Source organism: Carassius carassius, chromosome 36 (genome assembly GCF_963082965.1).
Source record: "Carassius carassius chromosome 36, fCarCar2.1, whole genome shotgun sequence".
NCBI classification, from domain to species: domain Eukaryota; kingdom Metazoa; phylum Chordata; class Actinopteri; order Cypriniformes; family Cyprinidae; genus Carassius; species Carassius carassius.
Genome location: NC_081790.1, coordinates 25,487,376 through 25,506,269, shown reverse-complemented (window position 1 = coordinate 25,506,269; position 18,894 = coordinate 25,487,376). Strand labels below are relative to the sequence as shown.

The 18,894-nt window shown below is 39.0% G+C and overlaps 1 protein-coding gene across 2 annotated transcripts in view; it reads right to left on the bottom strand.

Moving 5' to 3' along the window:
• Window positions 1-6,082: 6,082 nt before the first annotated feature.
• Window positions 6,083-18,894, bottom strand: part of nsg2 (neuronal vesicle trafficking associated 2) — a 37,229-nt gene continuing 24,417 nt past the window's right edge. For both annotated transcript variants that reach the window (XM_059526787.1, XM_059526789.1), the window contains exons 4-5: window positions 8,080-8,190; window positions 6,083-7,242 (exon numbers count right to left, since the gene is read on the bottom strand). In XM_059526787.1, coding sequence (XP_059382770.1) covers window positions 7,051-7,242; window positions 8,080-8,190 — 303 coding nt within the window. In that variant the 3' untranslated portion in view covers window positions 6,083-7,050. The remainder of the gene's footprint in view (window positions 7,243-8,079; window positions 8,191-18,894) is intronic.

Genomic DNA, 18,894 nt, shown 5'->3' with positions numbered 1-18,894 from the left:
CAAATTGCCCCATTAAGGAAGTTGTGTGCGTGCCCTTTGCCCAAACAAAAAAACACAGAGATTGTGTGTCATCAGGTGTCAAATAACAACGACACGGATACACACATCCTCTAAACTTTTTGCTAATGCTCGCAATGATCGAATAAAGATCGCTCTTACCATGTACAAAATGCATGCTTCAAACAAAACAGTCGATGAAAACGAAGAAGTTGATGACGTGTTCTCCCGGCGCCTATTTATACTATAGTCGCAACGGTAGTGACGTCATGGGCTGTCACCGGCCAACGTGTTATTGGTGTTTTTCAATGTATGCATCAGACATGGGTTATGACGAGGCATTCCCCATAGCAACCTCTATAGGATGTAGATCGAAGTTCCCTTGAAAGGGAATCATGTTTTTTTTTTAACGTTTAAAATGGGTTTTATGTTTATGTTTCGTTGCTCTGGACGGACAGGGCATCACAATATGTAAAAGGACGTTACATTTCCATCACATGTTTGAGGTATTCGGCCAATCACAAGGCACTGGACAGCTGGCCAATTAGAGCACACCTCACTTTTCAGACCGATGAGCCTTGTAAAAATCAATGCATTTTAGAAGGTGAGTCATAGAGGAGAAACAATAATGTACAGTATGTGGAAAATAATGTTTTTTAACCTTAAACCACATAAACACATTTTATTACACCAAATACACCAAATAATGTTCTTTTTAGCAGCATCATATGACCCCTTAAATAACTGAAGTACACTACAATTGTTAATTCCATGCAGTTACCCTGTAAGCACCATTCTTTCACGAATCAAGTCTTGCCATTTTTCCCCCATTGATATTCTGTTTCATGCTGAACTTTCATAACATTTCAAGTTTTGAGTTGTGAATGCCACTTCACGTAGACCTTAATATATGTGCATGAATCGCCTGTAGCATTTGTCAAGTTCTGACAATGTGAAATGAAACATCTCGTGCTATATTTGAGCACCAAACTATGCTCCCGCCTAAAATGAGGAGACAGATGTCACAATCAGAAATCTCTTGGGACCCTGTTAGAGAGGGTCGGCATCAGCACCGTGTGAGAGCTTCCTGTTGAGATGAGTCATCTGTGTATAAAAAAACTGGGTGTCGTGGAACTTCGCTTTCAGTAAATTTGTTGTGTTCTGTGATTTTGCTTAAACCTTGCTTGCTTTACTTAGTCGTGATGGGTGACCTGCTACCTCCCTCCTTGTAGCCAGACAACAGCTTTTGGGTGACAGGAGCACAGCAGGACACATGCATACACACACACAGACACACACACTCACACAAATTTGCTGTAACCTCTTGAGAGACCAAATCCATTTCTTACGCCATAGGCTCTGCAGTCATAGTATGTCAGATGTATCTTCTTACGCAAATGAAAGTGACATTTATCAAGACATACACGTTTGTAAGACTCAATCGGAGTAAAAAAAAGTGTCCAACTGGATCTGTCACAGTACTTAAGTATGCATGAAAACCAGAGGGACAGCATTAGTCCTATTTCTTGACACTACAAATTACAAGCACCCCTGTGAAATGATCTTTACACACTCATTTAGGGCAGTTTTTGTATATACATTATATATAAAGAGAGACTGGAAGTCAGAGAATCGTTTATTGATTATTATAAAAGACATTTCAATACATTGCTTTTAATGCCATTAGACTGACTTACAATGAAGTACTTAGATTGCATTTTGGTTTGTCATTTAGTGTTCAAATAATTTATACTTACAAATACTGACGTGTTGTTTTCCACTGTGCTTTTCCTCACATGCGTCACAAGTGCATTGCCACAGGTTGTGGTGAGACACGAAAGCTCGATGCTTCAGCTGGCTCCATGGCAACAGTGAAACATCACAATTTGCTAAACCTTAGTTTAACTGGACCTGTTCCTCCCAGGCACTTCCATGCTCATGTTTTCCCTGAATGATTATTATGTTCTGTTTAAGGCTTTGGAAAAGCTGTAGTATGTGTGTTTTTATAGGTTTGTAGTATTTCCATTAGTTAACTGGTAAAACATAAATTCATCTATATTTATTATTATGTCCTTTGTTGTTTATTTTTTAAGAAAACTTGCAGATAATATAATGTTAATGAAATTAGAGGCTATTTAAGTGTGCTTTTCTAAACACACTTAAGAACACTTTTTTTTCTTTTTTTTTTTTAAAGTACTTGTTTTGATGTGTTGACTAACTGTACTGAAGCATAGCATGTAAAGTACTAAAAGTAGTGTAGTACTGTAAGGTAGTTTATTTTTATATATATTACACTTGAAATAAATATATTTTAAATGTGCAACTTTATTACAAATGTGTAATTAAAACAAATGTTTCACATCTCTACCTAGGTTCCTCTTAATAAATTATCTTACTTAATAAAAATGTAAACTTTATGACTTTATAATACATTTTCATTCAGTTGTGAATAACATGCAGTTAAGTGTCTGTAAACATTACATTAATTTTGCACAGACCGAAGTATATTATTTTAAAGTATATTATTTCTCTAATAAGTGATATTAAAAAAAAAAATGCTAAATTTTAAAAGCTTACAAAAAATTAAAAAATGAAATAAAATGAAATAATAAAAAAAAAATGTAATTAAAGTATATTCCCATTCATATTCACAATTTTGAACACTCCAGCATGATTATGAACATTAAATTATCCAGCCATGGCTTCCTGTTTCACAGACATATAAATAGGAGGGAAAACAGAGCCCAAATTCCCTTAATCATCCATCACAATGAGAAAAACCAAAGTATATATTTCTGATGTGCAGTAAAAGATAACTGAGCTTCACAAATTAGTGAAGTGGCTTTAAGAAAAGAGTTAGAGCAGTGAAAATTCCCATTTCCACCATCAAGGCAATTATTAAGAATTTCCAATCAACAGAAAATGTTACTAAACTGTCTGGAAGATGACGTGTATCTATATAGTCCTTATGCACAATGAGAAGAAGAATTGAGTGGCTAAAGACTCTCAAAAGACCACAGCTGGAGAACTGCAGAAAATAGTAGTCTCGGGGTCAGAAAACCTTAAATAGTATGGTCAAACAGCACCTACATCACCACATGTTGTTTGGGAGGGTTTCAAGAAAAAATCTCCTTGCTCATCCAAAAACAAACTCCAGCATATTCAGTTATCAGACACGACTGGACCTTCAAATGGGACTGGCTTCTATGGTCAGATGAAAATAAAAATGAGCTTTTTAGAAGTAAACACTCAAGATGGGTTTGGTGAACACAGGGATAAAAAGTACCCCATGTGTACAATAAAATATACAGCTGTATTTTTAAAGTTTTGGGGCTATATTTCTGCTGGAGGTCCTGGATGTGTTGTTCAGACACATGGCATCTTTAATTCTATCCAATACCAACAGATAAAAAATCAAAAAGTGACTGACTCTGTGAGAAATCTTATAATGGGACATGTTTGGATCATCCAACTGTACAATAATCCAAACACAAACCTCAAAAATAACACAAAAATAGGTCACTGGGCACAAAATCAAGCTCCTGCTATGGCCATTCCAGTCCTCTGACCTGAACCCTACAGAAAATTAGTGGGGTGAACTAAATGAACGGTAAGATTTTTGTGATTTTTTTTAAAATAAAAGATCAAAAGGATTAACAATACAGATTAATTTTCACAGCCTTCTTTGATTACATTTGCCAAGGGTATCGATATTTTTGGCCATGACTGTGTGTGTGTATATATATATATATATATATATATATATTAAATGTTCAGAATTGTGATTGTTTTATGTTCATGGGATATTTTGGAAATATTTATCATTTGTTATTAAAATAAATCAGTAACTATGTCTTATAAAGATAAAGTCACAGACATGACATCAAGGGACCTTAAAAAAAAAAAACACTATTATTTGTTTAACGTTCATTTTTACTATTAAGGGACAAATAAAGCGGCAAATAAAGACTGACCCGTGTTTTACAAATCTGTGTTTTCTTTTTAATAATATGATGCTTACCTTGAAAGGCAGCTTCAGACAGCCTGCCTAAGCCTAGTCTGTTCTGATGGGTTTTGGAAGGGTTTGAGGTATTTGCAGTTTAGCCAAGATGGGAGACCATGCAGCTTTTTTGAAGTTGTGTGAGCTTATTAGCTCACTGCTCTTTGTGGGATTTTTTGTCTTTGACTTAATTTTTCCACCAGCACAGAGATGGGTAGATCTACCTTATACTTTGAGAAAATCCTCTTAAATCTAAAACCTCAGAAGGATTTGCAAATGTCCTTAAGTGTCATATCCGATCAATGATAAAAGAAGTTCAAAGGATCTTTTGAACATCATTCTCACAGATCTGGTTCTTGTCAAGTACAGTGCAGTTTAATATAGGCTTTTGAATTAATGCCAGAAAATGTTATTGCTCATATGTTGCTCTTTCATAACTCACCAGACTTAATTGAGTACAATTTCATCTGTAATGTTTCTCTGAAAACTCCTTAGGGGACTTGAAATAAAAATTCAAGCTTGTTTTTTAAGCTACTCTACACTTCACCAGTGCACGTTATTAAAAAAAATTATAATAATAAAAAATTATGATGGCACAAACCATGAGCCACCCTGCATTTTTTATTAATTAATAATTTTTTTACCAGTGAATATTATGTTTGACCCAGAACTGTATTTCACTAAGGAATTCAATTTCTTTTAAATGCTGTTGTGTTGACTTTCAGCAAAAGTATTAATTCACTCATTTTAATATTGCTTTTGTCTAGTAACAAATAAACAAATAAACATCATTTTTTTCAGTGCATCAGTGCATCCATGGCAGTTGTTTTTCGATCTGTATCTTGACATTCAGGATGCGGCTCAGTCTTCTCAGCACGAGAGAATGTAAGGTGAAGGAGAGCTGTGAACAGACGAGATGAACAGGGTTGCTAATTAGCCAAGCAGAAATAAACCAGCTGTCAGTCTAATGTGTGACTGCTGTGCTTCACTCATATGAGACTCTAATCCACCCAGGAGAGAGAAACTGTTATCATTTTGAGTCAATGGAACGAGTCCTGACAGATTCACCAAGTCATCGGACATTGTTTAATTTAGCTAAATGTTGTATTTTTTCACTATTGCTGTGTTGTGATTATGGTTAATACATTATTCAGGTATCAGTTCATTAATTCACAAAATTCATTATGACAAAAAAGTCATTATGACAACTTATATCATTCTTTCTTTCTTTCTTTCATCTGTTTTATTTGTTAACTTTATCAGTAAATATGGTATTTTTTTAATGATCTGGTCTTACTGATTTTATTTACTTCATGTTCATTTAATGCAATTAAATAAAACGGTCCATTCGCCAAGTGACCACACCAGTTGCAACCCCCTAAGGACGGCCCTGGTGAGAGACAAAGAGATATCAGGGCAAAAACACTGAAAATGTAAATGGGAGTGAAGGTGCAGTTCAGGAGAGATCTTTTAATTGTTCTGCATGTCAATAGTTTAAGGATTTTTCATTTGATGGTCATACAAAAAATAGGATTGTCCATGTTTTAGAATTAGTTTGGGTGTATGGGATGGTCTGGATGAGTGTGAGATTTCCCAGCCTGAAATCTTTTCCCATTCCACCCCTCGTGGAAGTAATGGTACAGACTCATGGTTTCATAAACATACTGAAGCGTGCATGTGTATCGCTTGCGGTGTTTTCAGCCTCAGTATAAATGAGTACATGAACATAATCTCTAGAACTGCTCTGAGTCACTTCATTGTTCAATTTCTTTTGAAAAACTTGTCATATCATATACAAACAGACACCAGTGTTTCAAAACACTCAAAAACCAAAAATTTGGAATGCCCGTTTGTTTTCCATTTAATTTCATTAATCAAGGAAAACAGAGAAAAATTGACTGAAAATTGACTATGAGATATTGACTAGATGTCATTTGTGATTTTCCTTTCCTATAAGATGTGTTTTTGAGATTTTCCAATTCATCTGAAGATGATTTTATTACACACAGTCCACTATTAATCCACTACTCCACAAGAACCAAAAGATACGACAGGAGCCAAAAGACAACAATTGAACACATTGTATTTTTATTATCTTTATAATCTTTACACATCTTTATTATTTTGAACCTAAAGAATACACAATCAAAAATACTCAAGGCTTTGCTACATCTAACAACAGCACAAGATTTCAAAAATCTATTTTTTTTTCTGACAACGAATATAAAAATGGAAAAAGAGCAGACTAGTGACCAAACATAGCAGAAAATCAAGCTTTGGCAGGAATTCAGATGAGACATTTCACCAAATCATCTCAAGAGTCCAAGGTTTCGCCTCTGGTTAAATGCAAGCATAGACGCCAGCTAAAGCAAGTCGCAAAGCTCTGAACACCTCCATCCATTGAGAAACCGTGAGAATATTACAATGTGTCTGACGAACATACACACCATGGGTAATTGCTCTCATGAGTTATTTACATCGAGGTTCAAAGTAGGAACCATAACATTCTGTACATTTACAATATGTTCTTTTGCCATTTTATTTTTGGCCTATATCAATATTTCAATAATATGTTGTAACAGGTGGTACATAAAAATGAGTCTAACAAGTAGGGTGTCTGTTTTTTTATTCTAATGTGAGAGCATGTATGTATATTTTCTGCTGTTTCAGAAGTAAAAGCACAAAACTCTCTGTTTTATCATGCCTTTTAAGATTGTTGTTACCTAACTACATAAGGGGCGTAGGGATATTCTGTTTCCATAATGGGTCATTGACACTCACAGACATTGTGGGGAAACCTCTTGACAAGATAGCAGAGTCATGCCTTTGTACAAACAATTGGTGAGTATTAAATTTAAAAAAAAAGGTACCACAAAAATAATTAATAATAAATAATAATAAAAAAAATTAAATTAAGATTACGCAGAACTACGCAGCTAAAAAATTAAACACTGGACATGAACGAAACAAATGAGCCGTTGGAAATATTGGGGGATTAGGGAATTGCATGATGAAGGATGATGACAAATCTTTAAAAAGCAGCATGGAAAATCTCATTGGCTATCTGTGTTGGGAGGCTTGACATCATGTTGGGCACCTCCAGCAGGAAGCCATGGAGAAACAGAGCGGGAGGTGGTCTGCTTGGCCATGCTGTAGTGGCTGATGACGGTGTAAAAGCGGCCGCGGCTGTTGGCATCCTGGGCGGTGTAGTAGGCCTCCAGTGAGGCAGGAATGCAGCGCTTGTGCTGTTAGAAAAAAATAGAAATATGCAACATTAGAGCTATGAATTTTGACTCCAAATTTATCGTAAGCATTAGAACATTATTATTTTTTTTTTTAAGAATATCATTTAAACGCTTCAATGGGACAAATGTGCATCAAGCAAATTGCTATTATTCTGTCATCATAGATTAATGTACTAATCATTTAAGAAAGTATATTAAGTGTCTTTATATGTGTTTTCATAATAACTTCATATGTGTTTGAAATAGTGTTAATATGTGTTACAATTACATTAAACTAAAATATACTTATTTCCATTTAAAATTGTATGTCATGATTTTATATACATTTATAATTACACATCTGTAATGATGAAGATGCAATTAATTAAAAAAATATATAACTTTAAGTGTAACATTCAGTAACACTTTAGTTAAATCATAAACAAGAATAACACTGAAACATGATTTAAAATGAACTTTAAATTAAAAATTGTAATTTGACTATCACAAAGTGCCCTTGTAGTTACAAAAGTGTACAAAGTGGTCTTTTAATTCTGATTTTTTTGGCCTTTACTATTATGAAATTTTGTATAAAAATAAAGTGAGCATAACTATAATTTTTAATAACTATAAATTTTACAGCAGTATATATTTACAGTATTTCTCTACGTAACTGCATTTATACATAACATCTGACAGCAGGATTATTCTTATTTTCAGACATTAATAGTTTAGTCAAATTAATCAACCATTACAGAGAGAATTTAATTTTATACACTGTTTAAATAGTTTTGAAATAATGAGTTTATTAAATGAAGAACATGAAGAAATTAAGACATTTTGTGTTCATCTATTTACCTTATACACAAAGCCATCAGGGCAGGTGTGGTCATAGGTAAACGCTTTGTACACCACCAGAAACACTATGCAGGCCAGAAAGGCCAAGGCCAGTATGATTAGGATGGTCACCTGTGTGTGGAAAAAAAAAAGACACAAAGTTCATTACTGTGCCCTTTTAGCTATTCTAGGAGTCTTTAAGCTTGACACTTTACTTGTAGCTCAAACTGTAGACCATGCCAAGGTCATGAGGGAAAAACAAGAAATGCAATGCAAGTCACTTTGTAATAAAGCATTTGCCAAATGCATAAATCTAGATCAAATGGTCATAACCTTGTACATTGCAAAGATAGTTGTTCAAAATCCACCTGAAAATAAGTTTTAAATATCAAGTGAGTCTAACTTCTCTAGTGAATTTATCTTTGTTTAAATTTAGTGAAAATAAATTTAGAAATTAAAATTTTGTAACCGCAACTGTTCGATGTCCAATGTTTAAAAGTCATAAGAAATATTTCTGTTTATATTTTGCCAAGTTGTATGCATGATACCCTCATGAAAGATACAGTACACATTTATGTTTTTCTCACTTATTATAAATGAATTCAAAAGTGTGCCATACATCAACACTGCATAGGTGTCAATTATGATACAAAGGCAAAACAACTTCAAATTGCTAAACGGTCAGATGGTGACAATAGTGTGATCACACATTTTTTCAAATCATTGTCATCTTAAAGTACATTCACCTCACAGGATGCAGTTCAATCTGTCACACTACATTTGTCTCGATAAAGCAGCTTATACAATATATCTATGTGGTCCAATCTAGAAATCCCAGGCTTAAATAAGCCATTTATCAACCAGACCAGACTAATTTGTCAGGGGCGATTAGTTCTGTAAAAATTCAGGCCACTTTTAGCTTTTTAGTCCAAGAAACAGCAAATGGATGTTTTTGAGGACTGACTAATTAGAATTATGTGAATGGAAATGAAAGATAAATGAGAGAAAACCAGCTGACATCTAAATATTACAGATATCTCAAAGATACTGAAAAATGCCTGTGCTGTCAAAAAAAGTGCTGCAACACTTCCGCTAAATTAATAATAAAAAAACTGCCATCTTGTATCAAAATTACAATTAACAGCTAAAACCACAGCACCATGGACACTATTTTTGTGACACTAGTATAGCTGATTTTAAGAAAACAGAGGGGGTTATCTGGGGGTTATTAGAGTGAATATCATATTAATGGAAATGTTTCTACAGATATTGTGGTTCTGATCTGGATGGCACCAGATACAAAGGTTTTTCTAAGATACAGTACGTAATTTTAGACAAAATCTAAGGCATACACACACATATATAAATCATAAATTCAACTCAACAGCAAAACTATTTGTGTTCTATCACTGGCAGATTTGTTTTTCACTATTTTTAAGAAGCCGTAAGACAAATTAAATATTTTAGAAATTGGGAACTAGGATCCAAGGCTATCAAATAATATGATAGTGTTTAGAGAGATGACGTTGAAAGAAGTTGCATAATCCATCCGAAATAAGTGTTGAGAGAAATATTTCATAAAACTTTTTTTTTGTTTTTATTATCCAAAATCAATATTTTAGGAAGTACATAACCAGTCAGTGTTCAAAACTATCTCCTTAATATAGCCCATTTCAAAATGGTTAGCTTATAATAATTTTTTTCTAATTTGAGTAGTACGGGTAGGTTTTCGCTGGAAATGTGAGCTTGCTGCCACGTCATTACATCATGTCTGTAAACATAAATAAGTTGTCCCGGTTACTAGGTTATCGCATGTGAGGATCCTGCAGGTGGCAGATCATTTATAGCCTTTTCTCACAGCAGCTAGAATAATTAAATGTATCATTTTGATGGCGGATTGTAATCGAGAATGGACTATGTATTTATGAAACACGTGAATAAAATTTAATTATATTCCAGTTTTAAATGTGATTCTATTACAGATAGCCTGGGATTACACAAGATTTGTATATTAAAGACGACCAGTTCAAAGGGAGCCTAATTTGCTGATGTCGTTAACATTAATAATTTGAGAATAAAGTATAACAATAATAATAATTTGCATTGTTTGATTTTATATGAGCTAATCAAACTCAAGAAGCACTGACTGACAGTGCCTGTCAATCACTCAACTGACTGACGCTAGAGCTAGAAAGTGACAGGAGGCGTAAGTAGACCAACTGGAGCAACTTGAAGGGAGGGCCCCGAAGGCCCTAAGGACTGTGACTAAGTCCCATGTCTGCACAGTATGAGGACGAGGTGGATTCGATCTCCAAGCTCCCCTCAAGAACTTAATGACTAGGTTTAGTGTGTGAAAAAAAAGTGTTTAATTTGTACGAAAAACTGTAACACAGCCAAACAAAGATCATTCTTATATTTTTTATTATTATTAAAAAAAAAAAAAAAAAAGAATCAGAATCAGAACTTCAAATTTAGTAACCGCAACTGTTCGATGTCCAATATTTAAAAGTCAAAAGAAATATTTCTGTTTATATTTTGCCAAGTTGGATGAATGAAGTCTCATTGAAGGATACAGTACACATTTATGTTGTTCTCACATATTACAAATGAATTCAAAATTGTGCCATACATCAACACTAATGGGTGTCAATTATGAAACAGAGGCAAAACAACTTCCAATTTCAAACTCTCTGATGGTTCTTTAAACCTCTGCAAAGGTAAAGACATAACTGGGGCCAAACGGTCAAATGGTGACAATAGTGTGATCACACATTTTTTTAAATCACTGTCATCTTCAAGTACATTCACCTCACAGGATGCAGTTCAATCTGTCACACTACATTTGTCTCGATAAAGCAGCTTATACAATATATCTATGTGGTCCAATCTAGAAATCCCAGGCTTAAAGAAGCCATTTATCAACCAGACCAGACTAATTTGTCAGGGGCGATTAGTTCTGTAAAAATGCAGGCCACTTTTAGCTTTTTAGACCAAGTAACAGCAAATGGATGTTTTTGAGGACTGACTAATTAGAATTATGTTAATGGAAATGAAAGATAAACGAGAGAAAACCAGCTGACATCTAAATATTTCTGAGCTCTCCAAGATACTGAAAAATGCCTGTGCTGTCAGAAAAGTGTTGCAACACTTCCTCTAAATTAATAAAAAAAACCTGCCATCTCCTCAAGAACTTAATGACTACGTTTAGTTGCTCCATTTGGCTAAGCAGCAGCGACCTGTGAGCATGAAGTTCCTGCTTTGGCTGATCTGGCTAACACAAGACCATCATCACGGTAAATTATTATGCAGATTACCATCTGCCTCGGAGGGGAAAGAGCCATGTCCACGCATTTCGTAAAAGTGTGCAAGGCCAGAGACAACGCAAAGGACAGGACTGTATATTGATAAGGCATCCCCTTGAATGTTTTCTATGGAAAGGTCTGTGATGAGGGGCTATCTGTATGTGAAATTAAGCCTCTTTTAGATCCACCAATAAAAACCAGTCTCTGGGACATATCTGCGCAAGGATGTGTTTCAAAGTCAACATCCAGAACAGGCTTTTCATTAGAGTGCAGTTTAGGTGTTTGAGATTGAGGATGGGCCTGAACCTGTAAGTAGTGGCTGTAGAAAACTCACTGTTCGCTAGAGGTACAGCCCATTTTGCAAGCAGACTTTGTACTTTGGCCCAGAGAACGTGAGAGTCATTGTTCTGAATCAAAGTTTAAATGACACCTCTGAAAAAAGAAGGTCTGCAAGCGAGCTGGAGTGAGTAACCTTGTTCTACGGTCTGCAAGACCCAGCATGAAATGCTCTGGATGGCTTTCAAAGCCTGGAGCCGGGTGTCAATCTGTCTTTCGAGTGGCAGGTCACCACAATGAAATGGCACACTGGCATTCATGGTAATTTGAAAAGGAGAAGTGCTCTTTCGAGTATGTGGCTCTACTATCACAGTAGTAGCTTGCTTGGATGCGTGCTGTGTAAGCAGGAGGGGCCCTGCTTGAGCAGAGCTTCCATCGCCCAGACCTAAGCAGGGGGATGGAGAGCGGGTGCGAGACTTCTTTGAGGACAGTCCAGCCTCTTCCTCTCTGCACTGGGATAAGGATGGCTTCTGCAGCTCAGAGTCCAATTTCACTCTGGGGCAGTGCCCCTGGCACTTAAGAAACAGGAAGGGTTAAGCCATTTGAGGGCACTGTTGGAACCCAGGCTCAGACCTTTGCTAAGGCTGGGCCGGAGACAGAGTGTTTTTCAGTCTGCTGAGAGGATGGAGCCTTCTGGTGACTTGGACCAGCTGAAGTGCTTTAGTAGGAAGTGATGCATGGCTTGTGATGACTTCTTTGCTGCAGTGAAACACTTTGGAAATCCATCCATGGCATAGCCGAACAGTCCCCAGGGAAACAGAGGAGTCCAGGAAGGCGACCTTGTTAGCGTCCTTGATCTCCATTAGATTCAACCAAAAGCCTTGTCGATTGCCTGTACAGTGGTCTCTGTAGTGCGTTGTGCCAGGTCAGTCACTGTGCACAGGTCCTTAATGGGTTATTTCACCCAAAAATTAAAATTCTGTCAATAATTACTCACAGTCATGTTGTTCCAAACCCGTAAGAACTTCATTCATCTTCGGGACACAAATTTGTGTCATGGTACTCTCGGTAATGGTGGAATTGGTAACTGAAGGGAGAAGAATTTTTGAATAAAGACATTTTTGTTTTCTTTGTGCACAAAAAGTATTCTCCGAGCTTTGTAAAAATACAGATTAACCACTGATGTCACATGGACTATTTTCAATACTTACTTATCTGTTACTGGGAACACTTCAGTTACATTTCTGTTTATGCTGGGTTAGACAGCTCTTGGATTTCATCAAAAATATCTTAATTTGGGTTCCAAAGATGAATGGTCTGACAGGTTTGGAACAATATAAGGGTGAGTAATTCACGAGTTCACACTTACATATAATTCGCCCCCCAAAATAGCATTGAGTACTGGCGAGGGATGATTTTATTTTTCTGATAATTCATCTCGTTGGCAGGCTGGAAGAGCCTACGTACTCCAGTAGGAGCGACTTGAGCATTGGAAGGGTAGGCCGTACCGGCTGCAGGTACTGGACTATGTGGTTAGAGGCGCCCAGTCAGTAGGGCTCGAACCGATGCTCAACGGGAGCTCACAGCGTTGGAACGGTGAGCCCTACCGGCCGATGAGGAGGAGCACCGTGGTTGTAAAGCCCAACCGGGAGTGCCCGAGTAATTGCTCTCGCTGCATCCGATGGGGTATCAACTCAGAACATCGAACGGGTAAGCCTCGCCAGGCGGAGGGAAAAGATGTGAGGATAGCGGAGAGAGTTTAGACAAAATTTGACTGTCGAATGGAAAGGTAAAGTTATGTGGCCAGGAGACTCTCGCTGACGTCCGACGGGAGCACACATGATCGAACGGGTAAGTCTCGACGACCATAGATTGGAAAATTAAGGTTGTCTTGCCAGGAGGCTCTCGCCGATGTCCGACGGGAGCACACATGATCGAACGGGTAAGCCTCTCTGACCATAGAAAAGGAAAGGGTACATTTGTCTAGCCGGGAGACTCTCGCCGATGTCCGATGGGAGCTTGTACTCATGGCATTGAACGGGTAAGCCTCTCCGGAAGTAAGACAGAAAGGTAAAGTTGTGTGGCCAGGAGGCTTTCACCAGCTCCCAACAGGAACTTCATGCTCGCTGTATCAGCTTGGTCAGAGTTGCAGGCCGTAGGATGGAAGAAGTAAGTTTGGGTGGCCGTGAGACTCTCGCCGACGTCCAATGGGAGCTTGTACTCACGGCATCGGACTGGGTAAGCCTTGACGACCATAGAATGGAAAATTAGGTTCTCACCAGCCTCCCGCGGGAGCTGGATATTCGCAAAATGTCAGCTTGGCAGCTGTAAAAATGAAAGGAAAGGTTTCATGAAAGGTTGTCTGGCCAGGAGGCTCTCATCGGCATCCAATGGGAGCACACGCATGGACTGGGTAAGCTTCGCTGGCTGAAGGATGGAAAAGGTAAGTTTGTCTAGCCGGGAGGTTCTCGTCGACATCCGAGGGCCGCTTCCTACTCGCGGCATCGAATGGGTAAACCTCTCTGGGCGTAGAAGGAAAAGTAAAGTAGTGTGGCCGGGAGACTCTCGCTGGCATTCGATGGGAGCGGGTAAGTCTCGCCAGCCGTAGGAAGGAAAGGGTAAGGTTATCTAGCCTGGAGGCTCTCGCCGACGTCAAATGAGAGCACACAAATCGAACGAGTAAGCCTCGCTGGCTGTAGAGTAGAAAGGTAAAGATGTCTAGCTGGGAGGCTCTCGCCCACATCTGGTGGGAGCTCAATACTTGCGGCACCAGATGGGTAGGTCTCGACGACCATAAAGGGAAGTTAAGGTTGTTAAGCTGGGAGGCTCTCGCCGACGAACGATGGAGCACGCGGCATCGAACGGGTAAGCCTATGCTGGCCGTAAAATGGAAAGGTAAGGTTGTCTAGCCAGAAGGCTCTCGCCGGCATTTGGTGGGAGATCAATGCTCGCACTGAATGGGTACGCCCATAGTCAGATTGAAAGGCCAAGAATGCTTGACCAGGAAGGCTCTTGCAGCCTTTGACGAGAGTTCAATATTCGCGTCCGGATGGGTAAGCGAAGCCGATAGTTGAAGGAAAACATTCTCTTGACTAGGAAAGCTCTTGCAGCATCTGATGGGATTTAAATACTCACGGCATCAGACGGGTAACTCCGCCGGTAGTTTATCAGAAAAGGCAAGGTTTGGATGGGTGAGCCTTGCTGGTAGTTGGAGAAATATTTACTCCGCTGGGAGCACTTTGCAGCACCAGACAGGGATTCAAAACTCAGAGCAATTTGAGTTGTCTAAAGGGGATGCTATGAGGATTACTTGCGTAGTTGTTTAGGAAATCCAATAAGATGCTTCCGATAACATCAGAAAATCTTTAACCAGCTTGCATTCGAAGTTAAGCGTACGACAGAATAAAATTTCCTGTCCTGTCAGTGTACCTCAAATAAGTGCCATGAATATGGATGTATGGGCATAGCTTAAAAGCTGAGGTGATGTCAACCTTTCCCAGCCAAGAGCTTAAGAATTTTTTTCTCTCTTCTTCTCTCTGTCTCCATATTGATTGCATAATTATTGTTCTACGGTTGGGAGAGAGAATTCATCAAGAGCCATCGAGGCGATTATGCTTTGAAACGACAGATTATATGGAGCTGACAGATTGATTAACCGTTTCTTATCCCGGAATTTTCAGATTAACCACTCCAGTGGGCTAATGAGAAACCGAGAAGGAGGGGCTTCAAATAAGCCGATCATGAACCTTTTTTTTTTTTTTGATACGTATAGGGGAAATCTGAACAGAGTATTTCAGTGAATAGCTGAAACGTAATAAAAGGCAACATTTGAGGTCACGTTCAAGGACTTATGATTTCTGTAGCATGCCTGTTGTAAAGAATTGTCCAATATTAAAGATAGTGTACGTTTGAATTAAATGTTTAGCAAACAAGGACTAGATTGTACGGTGACATGTAGAAACTATTGTCGGGACGTTGGTGCCCTTGGAGGCTTTTGATATAATGAGCATGTACATTGGATTGTTAGCGATGCATAACGTTAAGTTTGTTCCATGGAACAGTTTAATTAATTGCTTCTCGAGAGCAGTGTCGAGCGTTTTTTATTTTTTTAAGAGGCTCCTGCAGGAGCGAGAACTGCTGCGGTGGTAGGGAAGGACGGAAAGGGCTCCTGCGGGAACAGCTACTGCTGCGGCAGAAATATAAAAATACAGAAAAGAGATACAGACACTGCTGTGGCAGTGGGGAGATACAGAAAAGGCTCCTGCAGGAGCAGACACTGCTGCGGCAGTGGAGAAATGCAGAAAAGGCTCCTGCGGGAGCAGACACTGCTGCGGCAGTGGGGAGATACAGAAAAGGCTCCTGCGGGAGCAGACACTGCTGCAGCAGTGGGGAGATACAGAAAAGGCTCCTGCGGGAGCAGACACTGCTGTGGCAGTGGGGAGATACAGAAAAAGGCTCCTGCAGGAGCAGACACTACTGCAACAGTGAGGAAATACGGGAAAAGGCTCCTGCGGGGGCGGACACTGCTGTGGCAGTGGGGAAAAACAGATAGAGGCTCCTGCGGGGGAGGGCACTGCTGGGATGGCTGGAGTGAGGATGGGCTGTTATAGATGGATAGGGGGATGTAAAAGAGGGTTGGCTACGGTAGATCACGATTTTGAGTGAACGGGGATGGGCTGGCATTAGAGGGGTTGGCTGATGAGGGTTCGGTGAGCTTCTTTGATAAGGAATCGGTCTGACCGCTAATTGGTCTTGATGCCCTCTGCCTTCTGACAAAATCTGTGCCCTGATTTTGCTGGCTACGGTGGGTGGGGGGTGTTCGGAAAGATGGTTATGGTGTGGCGGAACATAGAGAAGTAAATGGGAGCATGAGAGGAGGAGGGAAGATAGCTTCTTGAGCCGCCTGCGGAGCTTGCTTCAGCTGCTGTAGCTGCGGAAAAAGTAGAAGGGTTAGTAACATTTGATGGGGCAAGCTAAAATACGCCTGGGTAGCCTACTGTGTTGCCAGCTTAGCAATTGGTTGCCTGATTTGACAATTCCTCAAGCCTTGTCCGCATTAGTACATTCCTGTTGGAAAGCATGTTTTCCACTCGTTTTGGCCTTCTGGCCTTTTTAAACAGTCTCCAGAGCGGATACATTTGGAATGCTGTTTTCATGTTGTAGTGTGGACTGTGGAAACAGAGGCTTTTGAAAACGATGAAGCATGTTTAGCCTTGTAAAACATTGTAACAAATAGACATGATTATAACAGTAACGTTAATTGCAGTTATGTGCTATTCACTTTCAAGCTTTTTCTAAAGATATTTACTTTGCATGCTTTTCGTATTACAGTCCTGAGAAGACAACAGAGATTTTATTCACACTTGCTGTCCTGCGGCAAAACACGAGGGTAGTTGTGTTTTAGATAAATTCTGAGTGATCACATGTGAAATATGTCCCTAAATAAATTGGTCCTGCCAGAATAATTGCATGCAACTTATGTCTGTATCATCTCAGTGAGGTTTAAACATGCACAGTAAGGCAAATGTAATGTCTTCAGACATTTCAGTGTGGATGACGACTCTAGAAACAAAAAAATATATATATGCCTTGGCTTCGTGGTCAAAAATGGCATCGGTCATCCGACAGAATTACGTCATAACGTCGTTTAACAAACTTTAGCCGCGAAAAGCCGCATTTAGCGTCTTCACCTGAAAATGTATTGATTTACAACACTGCGCCGCTGGTGGAGGCAGCCTCAAGCTGCGCTGCGGCCGGAAAAGCTGCGGTGAAAAGCCTGAGCCGTGGCGGGAAGCGAGAGAGGTTTGCTATGGTGAGAACTGGGGTGCAGCCCAGGATAGTTGAATGCCTGCTGCTGCTGTGATCCAGTGCTCGAGGAGAGCCTGGTCTTGAGCGGGATGATCGTGGTGTCGAGCGAGGCGAGCCCAGGGCTTTGCACGAGAAGAGCAGCTGTCGCGAATGCTTAATGGTGCTCAGCGGCCGTGTTTGGCGAGGTAGGAGTGATCATGGGTCTGGCAAAAAGTGGCAGATCTGAAAAAATCCCTGGTATAGATATCTTCGTTGGAAGGAAAATTGGGTCTGTGATAAGATGACAGACAGAGCGAACCAAATGCTGATAAACTGTCAATGGATAGAGGTAATCAGCAATATTTATACTATGGTATTGATTACTTGATAGTGGTCCACCTGTGTTGATTAGGCTAAGTATCTGATGCGCTCTTCCCGAATCTTACTAAAACATAATTTAATGAATTTTCATTTTTGCTGAACTCTCCCTTTAAAGGCATCAAAACTTAGGCCAGACTTGTCTTTCGTGCAGCGAAGTTAGGCCTGGAAAAATATAAACCACCATCGTATAGATCCCAGCCCACTAGTATGGAGGTAGTACCGCAGGGCTTGGATGGATGCACTGTCAAGTCAAGTCAAGTCATTTTATTTGTATAGCACATTTAACCGAACAACAGTTGACCCAAAGTGCTTTACAAGTTAAAACAGGGAAGGCAGAAACAATATGCCTTGACAATACATAAAAATGAGTACAAGACTCCTTGAATACACTTAAATAATTGAATAAAACATAAACATAAATTATAAGGCTATAGAATATAACATATCAAAAACAACGAAGAAGAAAAGCAAGAAGCAAGAGAAGTAAAAGTGTGTTTTCAGATTTGTCTTAAAACTGACAATTGTATTACAGGACTTTATATGAAGTGGGAGGGAGTTCCAGAGTTTAGGAGCTATTACAGAAAAAGCTCTGTCCCCTCTGGTTTTAAGATGTGTCTTGGGAATAGCAAGTAGCTGTTGGGTTGTAGACCTGAGTGGTCTGGCGGCAGAGTAAGTAGAGAACAGCTCAGAAATATACAAACAAAAAGTATGATTTTAAAATCAATTCTGAATTTCACTGGTAACCAGTGGAGCTCAGCTAAAACTGGGGTTATGTGCTCACACTTTTTGGTGCCTGTGAGGAGTCTTGCAGCAGCATTCTGGACTAACTGAAGTCTATTTAAATTATGTTTGGTTAGACCTGTGTACAGAGAATTACAGTAGTCTAAGCGTGAGGAAACAAAAGCATGAATTACTGTTTCAAGATCTTTCTTGGATAAAAAGTGCTTCAGCTTAGCTACTGTTCTAAGCTGATAAAAACTACCTTTAACAACAGAGATAACTTGTTTATTAAAATTAAGAGAACTATCAAAAATGACACCTAGATTCCTGACCAGATTCTGCAAGTTAGAAGACCAAGGGCCAAGGGCAT